The sequence below is a fragment of the Cydia splendana genome, chromosome 12 (genome assembly GCF_910591565.1).
Source record: "Cydia splendana chromosome 12, ilCydSple1.2, whole genome shotgun sequence".
Classification (NCBI taxonomy): Eukaryota; Metazoa; Arthropoda; class Insecta; order Lepidoptera; family Tortricidae; genus Cydia; species Cydia splendana.
In genome coordinates this window covers 4,010,306-4,026,586 of record NC_085971.1, presented here as the reverse complement: position 1 = coordinate 4,026,586, position 16,281 = coordinate 4,010,306, and the positions used below count along the sequence as shown (strand labels likewise).

Sequence of the window (16,281 nt, the reverse complement as noted above, 5' to 3'; positions counted from 1 at the left end):
AATGGTAATTTAACTAAGAATATTAATTTCGATATTTTTTCTTTACCTGTTCCCATAATAGGACTTATTGCTCCGATGATAGATCCGCTCCGACTCTTAGGTTTAGTACTGGCTGGTACCACTCCATTGCCTAATACTTCTCCTGGACTCGTTGCTTGGCTTTCAAACGCTACTGTTTTAGCACCTTCTACTTTCACTGATGCTCGTCTGCTGAGGTCTGTAAAATTTTACAGATAAATAAAATATATCATAACGTAACAAATCGTTGTTAATGTTAAATCTATCTCTCTTAAATGTATGAAGAATAGCAGGTCCTGACATTGAGATCCTAATCAAGTGAAGTCATCTGGAAGAAAGCTCAGTTGACTTTGATCGCTATTTTAATTGTGTGCTATTTATACTATCTTACCACCAGGCACTCCCACAGTCGTCCTCATAGACTCTGTCCTGGGCACTTTAGGAACGACATCTTCAAAGCTGTTCGTCGATGGCATGGGACTGATGTTGTCGCGCGGCTTGGTCGGTGAAATGTCGCTGTAGATGAAAGACACGATGCTGGCCTTGCGGTCCACTGTACCAAACAAATTACTGATATCTTACCACCAGGCGCTCCCACAGTCGTCCTCATAGACTCTGTCCTGAGCACTTTCGGAACGACATCTTCAAAGCTGTTCGTCGACGGCACGGGACTGATGTTGTCGCGCGGCTTGGTCGGTGAAATGTCGTTGTAGATGGATGACACGATGCTGGCCTTGCGGTCCACTGTGCAGACGGATAGACGACCGTTCTCGGATATGCCCGATGGTTTCTGGAACATAAATCGAAATTCAAAAGATGTGATTATATCGATCGATCGGTAGATCTGTAGGGCGATCTGTGTAAGATGTCCTCTAATTAATATTGATTTATTCACATGTAAGCTCATTCTCTGCGAAAAATCTACACAATAGGTATGTTCGACGAAAACATTTCACTGTAACATTAAGTAGGTCAATCCTCTAATATTGTTCCATTGTTATATTGAAGATATCATTAACGCAAAAAAATATCATATCACACTTAAATCGCATTAACTTGTAATTATCTTTCTCTTCAATCTTCATTCCATCTCATGGAATCATCACACATCATCACACTCAAAAACAAAAGATCAAAATGCTTTCCACTGAGACCATTATTAGTTTCGTATTTAATTATGCACCTAAAACTACTAATTTTACTAACTTTCAACAAAGCACACTAAACTATACACGTTTAATGTAACACTATCCGTTTCCGTGTGTACGAGTAAAGGATGAACCACGTTAGACCGGGCCGTGTCCGGGCCGGACCTTCCGGCGCTTACTTTTCTATGACATGACAGGTGATCACGTGATGCTTTTCATAGAAAACGATGCGACGGAAGCTCCGGCCTCAACACGGCCCGTTCTAACGTGAGTCATCCTTTAATCTACCTAAATTTTCCGATCACTCAGCCAAACACGATACTTCGAAACTCCCTTCGTAAACCCTTCCAACTAGACACAATTAAGACGAACCGCGATCGGCGCTTTGATCTCGAATTAGGGCTGGGTTATCTGACGCAATTCAGCGCTGGGACGATTAAGTAGATCACCCTGTGAGATACTTACGGTACGGTATCAAAATAAGGTTAGTTCATATTGGGTTTAGGGTTTATACTGTTAGGTAGATTCGTAGTATTGACTTAAGTTGTGTCGCAGTAATCATGCTTATAAAACTAGTAATAGAACCTTCAAGTAAGTATATATTTTTTTATTATATAAACCTACCTATAGTCTTTTACCACAAATTTTATAAAAATGAAAACTATTAGGCAGGTACTTTGAATGATGTATCATTTTATTTTGACCTCTTTATGTAAAAACAGCATATTTACATGATACGTAATAGGGTAAACTATATTAATATCAACTCCTTCAAACGTATCATTCGGTAGATTATCATTTTTCTTAAAATACATATTTTAGTATATTTGATTCTCATGGTATTTACCCTTACAATAAGCAAACATATCCACAGATTTGACAGAAAATAAGCCAATATTCTTATCACATCATTGCGTTGTACATATATGTATAAGACCACGAAGTAACCACTTTACGTCAACCTACTCCAATATCCCGAAGCGGTCAATCTCCATCTAAATCGAGCGACAGTGGACACTGGCCAGGTAAACATATTCGGAGGACAATAGTGTCGGAAATTGGCAATATTCGTGACCACTGGCGTGTTGCATGGCTGGGCAGCAGACGGCTAACTGTGTTACTACAGAATTATATATTGATTGCTCAATATCTGCCTTACTTCACATCGATAGTTAACGACTGAAGCTCACTAAATACCTTCATAAAATATAGCCCAATACAAGTAAAGAATTTAGTTTTGAAAAATACGTACAATAAATACGTTTCTGTGCTTGTCTAAGTTTTTATAAGACTACAGAGCTTTTTATGTATATTGCTAAATGTATTTTTCTTGAGACTCTGCCGTACTCGAACTTCAAGATATTCACAAGAGACGACACGTATAAGATCCATTCTAGATACGTTATAGTTTAGATATCAACTAGTTCTCTTTTGCAGCGCAATTCGGGCAACCAATGTCACTTTTACGTTAGATAGAGTAAGATATCTATTAGATGTGAATTGGATCTCTAAGTCATATCCAGTGGAAATCGTTCAACAGTATCTCCAGAATCGCGCAAATGTCAAATTTGACAGGTTAGATCTTAAACATATCGTTATCGTATCTTAGTGATGTCTAAAAGATGTCTAATAGATGTCTATTTCAAAATCCGAATCGGGCCCATTGTCGACAGTCATGTAAGTAGGTACCTACTCTATCGTTAACTAAACTTCAATCTTATACTTTATCGTAAGCCAATGAAGTGACGTGTTTTATTACAGGGTCCTTATAGTTACCGTCTTTGGTCTCCATTCGATTATAAGACACTTAAACATAGTACTGTCATCAAATAATGTATTTATGTAAAATTTCAGCTAATTCCGACATCGGCAACAGATCCGACATAGGAACCTACTTTTTTCTTCATAATATTAAAGAAACTAACAGACATTGTTAGTTATAAAAAGCTTCCAAAATAGGCAGAGACGTCATCAAAGCAGATCATTTACTTGGTTATTTTGAGCAGACAGTATAAATACTGAACCATATACGATTATCAAATAATAACGGCGCGATTCGGGAAATGAATTAGAGATTAACTAGTTACGATATAGTAAAGATATGTGACGTCCCAGGGGTAAAGGTACCTTATGGCGGTTGGCGCTTACGCTATTATTAACGTCGCTCCAATATTATTGCGGCGCTATGCGACGTAAGCGCCAGCCGCCATAAGGTACCTTTACCCCTGGGACGTCACATATCTTTACTATATCGTAACTAGTGAATCTCTAATTCATTTCCCGAATCGCGGCGCTAGGCACCATAAGGTACCTTTTGACGTGGAACGTCACATATCTTTACTATTTCATATCTAGTGAATCTCTAATTCATTTCCCGAATCGAGTCGACAGTGTCTTCATCTTCTAATGCAATGAATCTAATTTTAGACGTGTAAGATTAACGTGCGCATTCAATCTATTTATAAACTGAACGGTGTCTCAAGTTCGCTCAGAGGCAGTCGCTGTAAATACAAATTACTTATACTCTGATGACACAGCGTCAAAGAATATAAGTAGTGTACCTAGTTTAAAATTAAGGGGTTGTTGGTTCAAACTAGTACAGTCGCTATCAGATATATAGGAGCGCCCAAGGTGCTCATAAATATCTGAACACGCCTCTATTGTCGAGGCGCTAGAGTGATGGCGACTGTACGGTAAATGTCAATCAAATTACTATATTAAATATTATGATTTGGTTCGAATGCAGCCTAAAGCACTTAGCTGGTTTTAGTGTCACGCGGACCGTCCGTGCGGATCGCTCCGCACCGCCAAATTTTATGAGAAAGCTGTCCGCACGGACGGTCGTCCGCGGGGCCCATCAGCTTTCAATTCAATATATTTATTTCAGACTGCATAGGTCCATAAAATTGTTAGTATTACAAGTACTTACATTTAAGAGTTAGTGCCTACATATTAAACATACATTAAAATAATTAATAAATATTATAATATCCACGACACAAAACTAATTAACATGTAATAATAATATATCAAAATTTAAATTTAAATCAAAATTAAACAGTTAATTTCCTAATAATTTTACATTAAAAATGAGAGGTCTGTCGCCTGTATGCAAATAGTTCCAATGCCTCATAACAGGGCACTCACACTTTTCAATAACAGCACTCAGGAGGCTATTGGTACTCTCTCGCACTCTGCGCGTCAGGGAGGCAACACGTTTCCGCAGTATCGTATTAAAGCCATCCGTGTTAGCCTCTAGAAACATGCGCGACGCACTGCACCAGCGAGGCAGCCCCAACAGCATCCTGAGGGCGTTATTGTACTGGACTCTTAGACTCTTAGAGTATTTATCTTTACTCTGTAACGCTCCCTGAACGTAATACATATTGGTCCGGTGCGGAGCGATCCGCACGGACGGTCCGCGTGACACTAAAACCAGCCTTGGTCACAAGGTGGACACGACATAGTACGACAATAATTTTAGTACCTATTACGTATATTATGTACAGAATAGGTATGTATCAACAAATTGAAATAACCCGGGTAGTAGTACCCTTACTTTTTGATACTAATTTAAATTCAACAATATTTGCCGTGTAATTGGGCCGTATTTATTTATACCTTCCGTCGATCGATCGTACGAATCAAACCAGTTTTTAATGTTAGATATTGAGAGTGCATTTAAAATACTTGGATGAATTTGATGCACGTGCCGCACTCACACATTAAATTTGTTTCACGTAGAGAGACTACTCTTTTTTACTCTGAAACAAATTAAATATCCACTGATGTTGCAACATCCACCGCTCCGCACTTTAAGTAGGCAGGTGTGACGGAGCCTTAATATGGTTACGAAGCTAGTCTTAGACACCGTACAGGAGCGCTTGATTACATTCAACTGGCTGGTTAACAACGCTAATGATACTGTTGTGCCAACAGAAAGTTTCCAAAATGGCGAAATTTCCACAAGGAAATATTTCGGAAACCTCTCATTTTTGTATGGGAATCGAAATTTACCATGTCCTTAATGAAAGTTTCCTTTGTATATACTTTGAAAATTTCCAACGTTGTGGAAAATCTCCTCTGTATATAGCTAAAAATAATATTTTAGATATTAAAAAAATACAGCTTATACTTTTAAAAAATCGCTACTAAATCGGCTAAGCTGAGACCTTATCGCGAATAACGAAAATCGAAATTTCTTTATATTTACGAAATTTCAATTTAGCTTTTTCGCGGAAGGCCCTCTTTCCTTTAGATAAATGGGAATATTCTTTTGTATTTACATTCTATTATGTGTTTTTTGTTTGTACAAAAAACACAGCCTCTCACCCCAAATACATATACCGCCTTTGCTCCGTAAAAAATAATTAATTTTGCTCCAGTTGTATCCCTATAGAATTAATTATTGCCCGTTTTTAGGGTTCCGTACCCAAAGGGTAAAACGGGACCCTATTACTAAGACTTCGCTGTCCGTCCGTCCGTCCGTCCGTCCGTCCGTCTGTCTGTCACCAGGCTGTATCTCACGAACCGTGATAGCTAGACAGTTGAAATTTTCACAGATGATGTATTTCTGTTGCCGCTATAACAACAAATACTAAAAACAGAATAAAATAAAGATTTAAATGGGGCTCCCATACAACAAACGTGATTTTTGACCAAAGTTAAGCAACGTCGGGAGTGGTCAGTACTTGGATGGGTAACCTTTTTTTTTTTGTTTTTTTTTTCGTTTTTTTTTTGCATTATGGTACGGAACCCTTCGTGCGCGAGTCCGACTCGCACTTGCCCGGTTTTTCATGTTTGTTTTTATCAGTACGGAAATTGACCCTCGAATTACCCTTTTATTAAGCCTCATATACCCTGTGCATTAACCAAGATTATCGAGAGCGTGCAGCGCTCATTTTTGAACATTATTCACCCATGTTTTTGTTACTGTGTTCCATGGATAAGAGCCTGCCATATCCAAAGAGAAAAGACATTAATCTCCTTTTTGGACGAGATGGTCTAATTCATTGGCGAGAAACCTTTGAAAGCTATATTGTTCAGAAGAATCATAAGCATCTGTTATTTTTTTAAAGTAGATATAGGCAGTGGCAACAGCATGCTGAGGTGTATGGCCGAACGTCTAGACTGCCCGCTAACAAAGTATTGGGTTGAAGTCGTGGTAGGGAGGGACATGTAGTCCTAATAGTCGGGGTAGTTTTGATTTTGATTTTAGTTTTTTTGTTTTATATATTTTTATTTTTATTTTCTCTGCATTGTTTTTCTTTTCTTTGTGTACACTAACCTTTAGGCAATTAAGATGAATGTTACTAACACTCCTATGGACTTTGTTGGTCTTCAATAAACGATTTTTATTTTTATTTTTATAGACTTACTTGAAGTATCTTTGAACTTGAGTTACAGGCCAATTCTAACACTGATATCAGAATGATATTTGAATCATGTTATTTAGTTATCGTACCTCTCGCTCGCGCCAATACATGTACGGACAGGTACGAGCGAAATACACGATAACGAAATCAGTGTACGTTCGAATTGGCCTGTTAGTATTTGTAATCCATTCAGAAAACAGTCGCTTTGCCTCTACGAATCATTTCGCTACATGTCGGGAAACCCATAATTATTGGCTACCACCGTAGTTTAGCAGTAAAAGAGTTAAAACTGTTAAAAGTAGGCATCATACATACCTACTAGTTCCTCCTTCAAAAAAAATCATGAATCTGTATTGGAATAAAACCTTAAGTATTCTAAGCTCGTTTGCATACGTATTTTTTTATACAAACTGGAGAATGTACCAGTGTACAGTCACGGACTTTGTTGAGCCATTTAGGGTTTACTTTACATTGGACATTTCATACCAGTTAGTATCGACAACCAAATTAGCTTGAACCTTAAATGGGTCAACATTCCTTCCAGTACAAACAATATAATAGTTAGCTACTAAAACTCATTTAAGTTTGATTGAATATTCATCTCCACAACAACACTCCACTCCACAACGACAAAACAGACACCAGATTACCGAAATCTCTCAAAGCGCTGCAAACTTTGATTAAAAGTGCACTGTTTTGTGGTAAATAAATGATCTAGATTTGGGAGTTCTACGTCAGACAGTCCTTTGCTCATGTATAAAAGATGAACGACGGTACAGTCGACGTGAAAGATATATTTACATTTTTAGCCTTGTTTCAAAGGAGTAAGATGCAAAAATGTAAACATATCTTTGATGTCGACTGTATACATCCAGTAACGTACGGCGCTCATTCCCTAATTTATCTTTTCGGAGTCTAGAAATGGGAACTTCGGTTAGAGCCAGCGTTCTTCACTTTAAAGAACAATGATTTTACCTGAATCCGAAGGAGTTTATCAAGCCAATTCAAACGTACCTGCGGCCAAGGTGTTCAAAAATATCTGAACAAAAGCCTCTATTGGCCGCTCCGATATACCTGTAACGACTGTTGTATTTTTTCTCCTAACTCTGACGTATATGTATGACTGAATGATGTAGAACTGAACTCCCTTAAAATTGCACAGCACTTAAGACCAGATGCGAACAATATCGAGACTAGCGGCCCGATTCGAACAATTTTTCTAAGATATCACAGCGATACGATATAACAGCGATGTCAAATGTGACGTTTTAGGTTGAAGAAATGTCACTTTTTACACTGACAGATCGCTATCGTATCGCTGTGACATCTTATAATCATTGTTTGACTTGGGCCGTGTGGGGTTGACGACTGTGTGGACTGAATGGCAATCTGGGAAAGGATGCGAATTGTTCAGGCGAACGTAACATGCTGCAAGGCAATTTCACAGTAGGTCGGTTTAGTACAGTGGTGGGCAAAGTGCGGCCCGTGGGCCATCTCTGGCCCGCGAATGGATTTTATCCGGCCCGCCGCCGGTCCTATGAAATAATTAGTATATGGCATTGGCCCACGATTATCGCAAATCAAAATAAATTTTGGCTACAATTCTGGCCCTCACTTAAATTTCCTAAACTTTCTGGCCCCCCATGAAGAAAGTTTGCCCACCACTGGTTTAGTACTTAACACTTTAAAGTACATAAAGGATTGTTGTTCGAATACGTCAAATTGTGCAGTGTTGGTTAGTTGTATTAAAAAATATTTATATAATAATAATATGTCGGTTCTTCGGCCATTTGGTACTCCAGAGTGCGCCCTCCAGACTGCGCGATCTTCCCCCATCCGGACTACGTGCCCGACCCATCGGAGTCTGGCGGCTTTCGTTTCTCCAATGATGTTCGGCTCGGACCCCCTAGGTACCGCTGGAGAGACGAAGTGCAGAAAGACCTTAGCGAACTCGGCGCCGTCGACTGGACAGAAACGGCTTTGGACAGAGTAACATGGCGGTCTTTGTTATCGGAGGCCAAGATCCACATCGCGTCGTTGCGCCACAGCAGTAAGTAAGTATGTATAATAATATGTCGGTTATTGCATACCTACGCATGGTTGTTGGTGTCATGACCAACACCTTTATGGTCGTGAACTTATAAGTAAAAATTATCTAATCTTGTGTCTTGAGTTATCTCAAAACCAGTTTTATATCTTTTTGTGTGACTAAAATATTCCTATCTTTTTAGTTTTACCTAGGGTTACCCCAAAACTGCCGACCTGGAATCAGTATAAACAGTGTTTTACATCACACTATTCGCATTAAGGCGATCAGCCGTCACTACAGACGAGGGGGCCTAACCCAAACACCGAAATTTACCAATTGCGGGCATCCCTCTCTTTAAACTTGTGCGAACTTGTGTTTAGACAGCAACGGTTTCACTCATTTGAATTTTTAGTCGCTATATAATTGACGACATTTTTCGGGCCCGTCGGGGGTCCTTCTTCGGACTCGAGTGCTCGCGGCGGCTGCACTTCGTGCACTTCGCGTGGGTAATTCAAGTAGTGAAACCGTTGTCGTCTAAACAATTTAAAATATGTCTCACGAAAGTTTAATTTCGATCTTTCTTTTTTACTCTTTATGGCGTAATTAGAGTCGCATCCTCCGCACGATCGTTCAGACACCCGTTGAGGCTCCACGTCACAACAGTTATGGAGTCAGCTGAAACGTCTTACCTTCGGGGGTATAATCAGGTAGGTCTCCACTTTGTGGTCGGCCAGGTAGCCCTCTCTTGAGGCTCCATCGCCCGGCTCTACCTCGAAACGCCCGCCGAGCTGCAGCTGCGTGGCCTTTGTTATGTGGACTCGACTGAAATAACAACAATACCCAAAATGTTAAATATGTATTTATAGTAGGTCCTCGGCCCCGTGGTTCAGCAGCACAAGACCAAAGGCAATGGCAGTCTCGCTCAACGCTAAGTATTGCGATCTTAGCCTAAAAATACTGCTAGCATCCTCATAACAAGAGCAAGGCACAGGTCACAGGGGTCGTACAATACTCGTACAATTAAGTATTTTACTTCTTCTTGAGTAGATTATTTACCTTAATATTACTTTCACATTAATATCAATTTCAAACTACAAAAAAGTCTTCAAGTACCTATCCAAAATCTTAACTCTCTTCTTTACTGTCTAAAAACTTTAAGTTGGTTGTTACTTGTTGTTTATTAAATAAAGTTTTACAATATTCTCACATGTTAATAACGTAAGTAGTATGTAGTACCTACGTAGTAACTTCGCAACCAAACTTACATATCGCTAAAATGTATTTATTTACTTTAATTTATTAAAAATATACGACATATTTCCAGAAAAGGTAAACGAAATATATGTCATTAAACACATTTAATAGAATTATTATCTATTGTATCTGTTGGGAGTAGATTTATTCATTTAACTTAAATAAAAAAGGTTATTATTTATTATTATTATTTAAACTTTATTGCACAGTAAAAAATATACAGTGACAAAAGGCGGACTTAATGCTACACGGCATTCTCTACCAGTCAACCTTTAGGCCAAACAGAGAAGCATAGTTGGTGCGGGGTATGTAAAAACACTAAAACTTGATGCTTAAAATTAATAGGTACAAATATAAATGTAATACGAAGATAAAATAAATATATATATACAACAACGATATATACGTATATGTATACAATAATGATATATAATATATATATATATATATATATATATATACATATATATACCTGCTCCTAATTTACTATGATTTAATTATGAGACTTTTCAAAAAGATACTTGCGCAGCTTGCGCTTGAACGTTAACTTAGTATCGGCTTGTCGTATGCTGAGAGGCAAATCATTCCAGAGACGGATGGCTTTCACGGTGAATGATTTGGACATAGCACTAGAACGGTGATGCGGGACAGCTAAAACAAGTTTACGAGCAGTGCGAAGTTCGCATCCGGGTCGGGCAGTTACAAATTTAAATTCAGATCTCAAGTAATCTGGCGCCACTGGGTCAAATAGAATGGAGAACAGGGTGCATAAACTTTTGAGACTTCTGCGCTCACGAATACGAAGCCAGTTGAGTTTATGGCGAAAGGCGGATACGTGGTCATATTTCCGGAGGCCATAAATGAACCGAATACAGTTGTTCTGTAGTCGGTCGAGCTTGTCCAGTAATTCTTGCGTCACATTAGTGCAGCACACATCACAATAATCAATGACAGGTAACACCAGTGCTTGAATAAGGAGAGTTTTGGTAGAAATCGGTAGAAAAGGTTAATCAATGTATCTTAATTTTGACAAAAAATGTGTAGGTATACAGTTACCTGCAATAGTATATTACTTACATAACGAAGGCCGCAAAATATCTGACACGATCTTATTTGTAGAGACATACTCGTAGAAGCGCGTCACATATTTTTGCGGCCTTCGAAGAGTAACAAATTATTGCAGGTAACTGTGCTGGTATTTCAACAAACCAACTGGTATATCAAAACCAAAAACTTAACCAAAACATCTCAATATCGTTAAAAACCGCGTAATAGCAAGAATTCGTTTTGTCCTTCAGAGCTTAATTTTCCTTGGGACATCTTCATTATTCCTTTAGCTATAAAGGGAAGAAAAGTTATTCTTATTAAATCCTTCGAGTCACTGAAAAAGGATCGATCCTCATCAATTTAAATTAGTAAAGAAGTCACCGTCTTGGAAAGGTTTTCTTTTAAGGGAGTTTTAGATGGCATGATTTAAAATATTAAAGAAAGGAAGAAGAAAGAAAGAAAATACATTTATTTACGGTTAAACCAAACCAGTTAAATTACAAACTAGACATAGACCATATGGACGTTAAAAAGGTCCCCCACTCAGCGTAAATGCGTATTATACTTATAGTTATTTTTAGAAGCTACAATTTGAAACTAATTAGAGGTACTTTAAGTACCTATATGTAATTTCACAGTCGGCACTTCTTCTATCACTATGAACTATGATATTAATCTGGTTATATACGAGTATGACATATATATCGAATATCGATTAATCTAGAAATAAAAGTGGTTATTGGTTGATGCTGTAAGTTGAAGTACAATCAGATACGTGACATTTATAAAACGGCAGATTCGCGAAAACTCTGTTGGATCAATCAGAACTTGAGCAAAATATTATTAACTGAAATATTTATATTTGAATTTTTATTTTAGCATAACAATGAGTGACATATCCTTAATTCACAGCCTTCACAGGGCAGGGACATCGGCCACAAATTGAAAAGTACGTACTCTAAACAAAAAAATGCTCGAATAACAAAGCTTTTATCATAAATGCATTTTCCCATCCTAAAGCGAAAAGCAAACTTTTCTCCCGAGTGCATTAACCGTAAAAGCTTTTCCCTGGACGCATCCTGTCGGAAAAAAACTAATTACTGGACAGCAAGTAAAAGGTGTTTCTGTTTTACGTCATATTTCCGTAAAAACGTGTGAAGGAATTTTATGTGATGATTTGAATACTAACAGAGCTTGTTTTTCGTCTTTTATGATGGTACCTATTTGTTTGTGTAAAATTAAATACCTAATTGGCTAAAAAGGTTTTGTTTTTGGAGTATTATGAATATGTAACATATTTAGGTTTACGTCTGTTTAAACGTCTTTGTTTTCGCCATGTTTTCGCATCTTTTTTAGTACAATAGGCCTCTACCTATAATATTTCAACGTATGACATTTTATTTTCACGTGTTCTGATACTTATTTAATTCGACTGGAAAGGATTTTAGGCTTTAAAGAGTAGAATTGAATCCATAGTAAAAATGTGACGTTTTGTTGTGATACACTTAACATTCTCTCATATTGAGGGAAATATGAAAAATATATAATGTTTTAAGTAGGTACAAAGGTGTTGCTTAACACCGAAACCCACTTTTGCCGCACGAGGCAAAAACTGGCGTAAATAAAAAACGTTTAAAAACGAATAAGTTCTTATTTTTATGTACCTAAAATTGAGAATGCAGTAAAGCTTTTCGGAGACTTAGACCATTCCAGCTCTGAGGAATATACGGATACACGGCAAATTCAATTGGATTGTTGATTGCATTTGTTTTGTTTAGTTGAATTATTATAATCCTCACATTGATGTTTTTAGGGTTCCGTACCCAAAGGGTAAAACGGAACCCTATTACTAAGACTCCGCTGTCCGTCCGTCCGTCCGTCCGTCTATCACCAGGCTGTATCTCACGAACCGTGATAGCTAGACAGTTGAAATTTTCACAGATGATGTATTTCTGTTGCCGCTATAACAACAAATACTAAAAACAGAATAAAATAAAGATTTAAGTGGGGCTCCCATACAACAAACGTGATTTTTAACCGAAGTTAAGCAACGTCGGGAGGGAGGAGTACTTGGATGGGTGACCGTTTTTTTTTGCCGTTTTTTTGCATTATGGTACGGAACCCTTCGTGCGCGAGTCCGACTCGCACTTGCCCGGTTTTTTTAATTAAACCAAACTGAACTTGAATCATCAATTACATTCATCATCCTTCATAATTATAAAAGAATCCGAGTAGGATTTAGAGCGTTTGAAAAGTTTAATCACCGTGTACCTAAACATAAATAGGCGTCGAAATATATTCGGACAATTTTTATATCGGTAATTCAGATAATGCAGTTAATTGTTTCTTCAAAATACGGAAAAAAGGCAGCTGCTTAATCAGCGGCGATCAGCGAGAAACGAGTAGCGATGAGCCTGGTGTTTTGTCTTAGAAAAAGTACGCCAACATTTGAATAAGTAGATAACTACATATAAATAAACAATTCATATATTGTAACTTGGTCACATACGGTAAGTATGAGGGATAACACGGGATACCCTGATCGTTTTTACGCCGCCAATAGGACACTCGAATACCGATATAGTGGCCCGGCCAACGAAAGAAAAGTCTTCTAGAAATCGATTTTCGCTCATGTCGTCTCGGATATGGATGAATATGGTATCGACGCATTCAGTGTAATGCCCTGAATACAAATATATGAGATGACAAGCGCGAAAGTGGTGGGGGTAGTTGCTGTGACGTCATAAAGTCGGCAGTGCAAACTTTTTTTTTATTTTAATTTAAACATACCATGTGGGGTACCCAATGAAAGGGCTTTGTGAGTAAATTACAAATATATAACATACTATAACATTAACAATACTTGGTTTAACTAATTATTAGAAAACGTTCAAAAATTTCACAATCCACAGTTGACTTCTAACTGCTCTAAATTGAAAATGGCTAAATGGATTCGTCCAAAAGTACATCAAGTTGAAAAAAGTATAATTTTCTGTTACATTAAACTGCAACTATTATTAAAACAAACAAAAGATCCGACAGTTTGACATATATTTTTGAAATGGTGTTTTTACTAGCTTTCATTTGGTACCCATATTGCTATAGTAAGGAAAAAAAACATTATTTGTATATGTAGGGTACATTAATAATAACCCATATGTGGGTAGCTAGGGATCTTTGTCTCGGAATAAATGGTGCACGTTGAATACGTCTTTTATTTGTCAGTGGCGAACGAGGTAAAAATAATTCGAAAAAGACAGTGTAATTGTGTTTCATCAAGTTTAAAACAATGTCAGTGGGAAAGTTGCGTGAATTTGATATGAAAAGTGGCAATTGGACTGCGTATTGCGAGCGAGTCGAGATGTACTTCCTTGCGAACAAAGTGGACAGTACCGTTAAGTTGGCCACGTTGATTGCGGTCATGGGAGAGGAGGCCTACGAGTTATTATCAACCTTAGCGAGTCCGAAGAAGCCCTCAGAATTAACGTACGCGGACGCTGTCGACTTACTTAAAAAACATCTCCAACCTAAACCTTCTATTTTGGCCGAACGATATAAATTCCGGCAGCGACGGCAAATGGAGGGCGAACTAGTAGCGGATTACGTGGCAGAACTTAAAAAGTTATCTTTACATTGTGACTTTAAGACGACTTTAGAAGACAATTTACGTGACCAGCTAGTGTGCGGCATAAGAAGTGAAAATACGCGGCAACGACTTTTCGCGGAGGACGATAAATTAACCTACGGCAAGGCGGTGACACTAGCGTGCACTTTGGAGGCGGCCGAGCGGGATGCCAGCGCAGTAGACCAAAACCCAACCACCCCCATCGATATGAACAAAATAAATATAATGTTTAAATGCATGGCTTGTGGTGATACTCAACATAAAACGGAAAACTGTAAATTCCGCAACTATGATTGTAGTTTATGTAAAAGGGTGGGTCACTTGCGGAGGATGTGTCCTGAAAATCATGTTACGGGTCAAGAGCCGACTCTGAGACGACGAAAAGAAATGGAGGAGGATCCCTTACGCGCGTCACGCGGAGCGAGCGTGACCGGCGGCGGGCGGCGCGGGCGCGCCGCGGCCGCGGACGAGGCGGCGCGCGAGGGCGCAGGGTTACTGGTGCCTACTGGATGCAGGAGCCAGTCGACGAGACGACCACTTCGGAGCAGTCGGGCGTGACTGTTGCTGACAGTGATGGTGATTACGATGATGAACAACCTATGTACCAGATGTCCTTGGCAAACTATAAACCGGTGTGTATGTCACTTTTAGTACAGAATAAGCCCTTTCTAATGGAGGTTGATACGGGGTCAGCGCTATCTTGTATTAATGAAGATACCTATAGGCGATGTTTTAATGATTTACCTATAAAACCTTGTCGCGTAAATATTAAGTTTTATGACAAGTCTGTAGTAAAACTTCGGGGATATTTAGAGGTGAAAGTAAGTCACAACAATATTACAAAAGTATTAGATCTGTATATTGTAGAAGGGGGTGATAGCACTAATTTACTAGGTCGACAATGGCTATGCGAGCTAGATATTACAGTTCCTAAAGTAAAGTCAACAATAAACAGTCAACCTGTATTGCATAACAAAGAAATGGACAAAAGTGTAATAATAAACGACCTTATTTCCAGGCATGAATCACTGTTCGATGGCACGCTGGGCCGGTATAACGGCCCGCCGGTGCGGCTGAGCGTGCGCGAGGGCGCCGAGCCGATTTTCTGTCGCGCGCGACCTTTGCCCTACGCAATGCGTGCGCGCGTCGACGCCGAGCTGGATGCCATGCTGCGCGCCGGCGTCATCGAGCCCGTGGACCGCTCCGACTGGGCGACTCCTCTGGTAATAGCGAGCAAAGCGGATTGCGATATACGTATATGTGCGGACTACAAGGTAACTCTTAAGAGCGCTCTTACAAGAAAAGTCGAAATAATGCAAAATTGATGATACTAGTCGACGAAATTCAGGACTTTGCGCTCATTATTAGAAACAATGAGTACTTGTTCCAGTAAAAGCGTCTTCTTATCTTTATAAATATCGTTGTAAATATTAGAAAAAGGACTTATTAAATTAGTAATGATTTTTTTTCTGATGGTCGTTTCCGAAAAACCCCGTGAAGCACTGAATGGCGAGCTCTTATTTGGAAATGTTGAGAATTTTACTCTGCTAAACCTGGCTATTTTGTATTACTAATACCCTGTACTTTAGGCATATCAAACTATATTTTTCCTACATACCTTTGAGAAAGAGAAAATCAAAGTAAAACGAACTCGATTTTCTCTCCGAAACAAGTGTCAATTCCTACGAAAATCTACTTAATATCGAAGTCATTTTCATACTCAAGCAATCTGCAACGTTTGCTTATACTGTTGGTATACATTAGTGTTTATGAAATTCTACTATA

General features: G+C 38.7%; 1 protein-coding gene across 3 annotated transcripts in view; it reads right to left on the bottom strand.

Moving 5' to 3' along the window:
- LOC134795289 (adenylate cyclase type 2) overlaps nt 1-16,281 on the bottom strand; it is a 288,583-nt gene that overhangs the window by 18,397 nt on the left and 253,905 nt on the right. For all 3 annotated transcript variants that reach the window (XM_063767091.1, XM_063767092.1, XM_063767093.1), the window contains 3 exons: nt 9,260-9,392; nt 601-808; nt 47-217 (listed from right to left, as the gene is read on the bottom strand). In XM_063767091.1, coding sequence (XP_063623161.1) covers nt 47-217; nt 601-808; nt 9,260-9,392 — 512 coding nt within the window. The remainder of the gene's footprint in view (nt 1-46; nt 218-600; nt 809-9,259; nt 9,393-16,281) is intronic.